The following is a 557-nucleotide window of genomic DNA, read 5'->3' as shown; positions in this document are numbered from 1 at the left end:
TAGATATGGCACTATGATGCAACAACTTTAAGCGGAGTGATCAGGTCCACTAGAGTTATAATCGCATCCCAGTGTTAATCTTTATAGGATATTGAATTTAGGACAGGATAATAAGGAACCTGGTCACCAGCCTCGCCAAGGGCCCTAGTAAACTGAGAGTGTGACCAGTGACAACTCAGTCCAAGACTACCCTGACTCCGACTGCCTTGGTCTCAGCCTCCTCCTAGAAACTTAAAATTGGTATGATGCTGACCAGAAATCATACCTGAGAACTCTAGACTTGGCCCCGGTCAACAGCCTTGCCAAAGTCCCTTTTACCTACATCCTTGACCAAGGGATGTATGCCTCGCAACTTTGACTCCGACTGAAATACTAGACATTTGTCCAGTACAACCCAACTTACCAGTCTACTCCATGGCATCAAACGTGACCCATTTCTGAAGACTGTCTACTGTTACTATGGCTCTCTGATTTGGTGACTTCTTCAAGTCCCTCAAGTCCTGAACCTCATAGCGATCGTTGGGCAAGACTGCAGTCACCTTGAACGGTCCCTTTGC

The 557-nt window shown here is 46.5% G+C and overlaps 1 protein-coding gene across 1 annotated transcript in view; it reads right to left on the bottom strand.

Annotated features, from left to right (window-relative positions):
* Positions 1–407: 407 nt before the first annotated feature.
* LOC117178543 overlaps positions 408–557 on the bottom strand; it is a 1,780-nt gene continuing 1,630 nt past the window's right edge. The window contains exon 3 of the mRNA XM_033369971.1: positions 408–551. Within this exon, the coding sequence (XP_033225862.1) occupies positions 408–551 (144 nt within the window). The remainder of the gene's footprint in view (positions 552–557) is intronic.

The sequence above is a fragment of the Belonocnema kinseyi genome, chromosome 8, assembly GCF_010883055.1.
Source record: "Belonocnema kinseyi isolate 2016_QV_RU_SX_M_011 chromosome 8, B_treatae_v1, whole genome shotgun sequence".
NCBI classification, from domain to species: Eukaryota; Metazoa; Arthropoda; class Insecta; order Hymenoptera; family Cynipidae; genus Belonocnema; species Belonocnema kinseyi.
The sequence above is the reverse complement of the archived record's forward strand: the minus strand, read 5'-3'. Positions and strand labels throughout refer to the sequence as shown.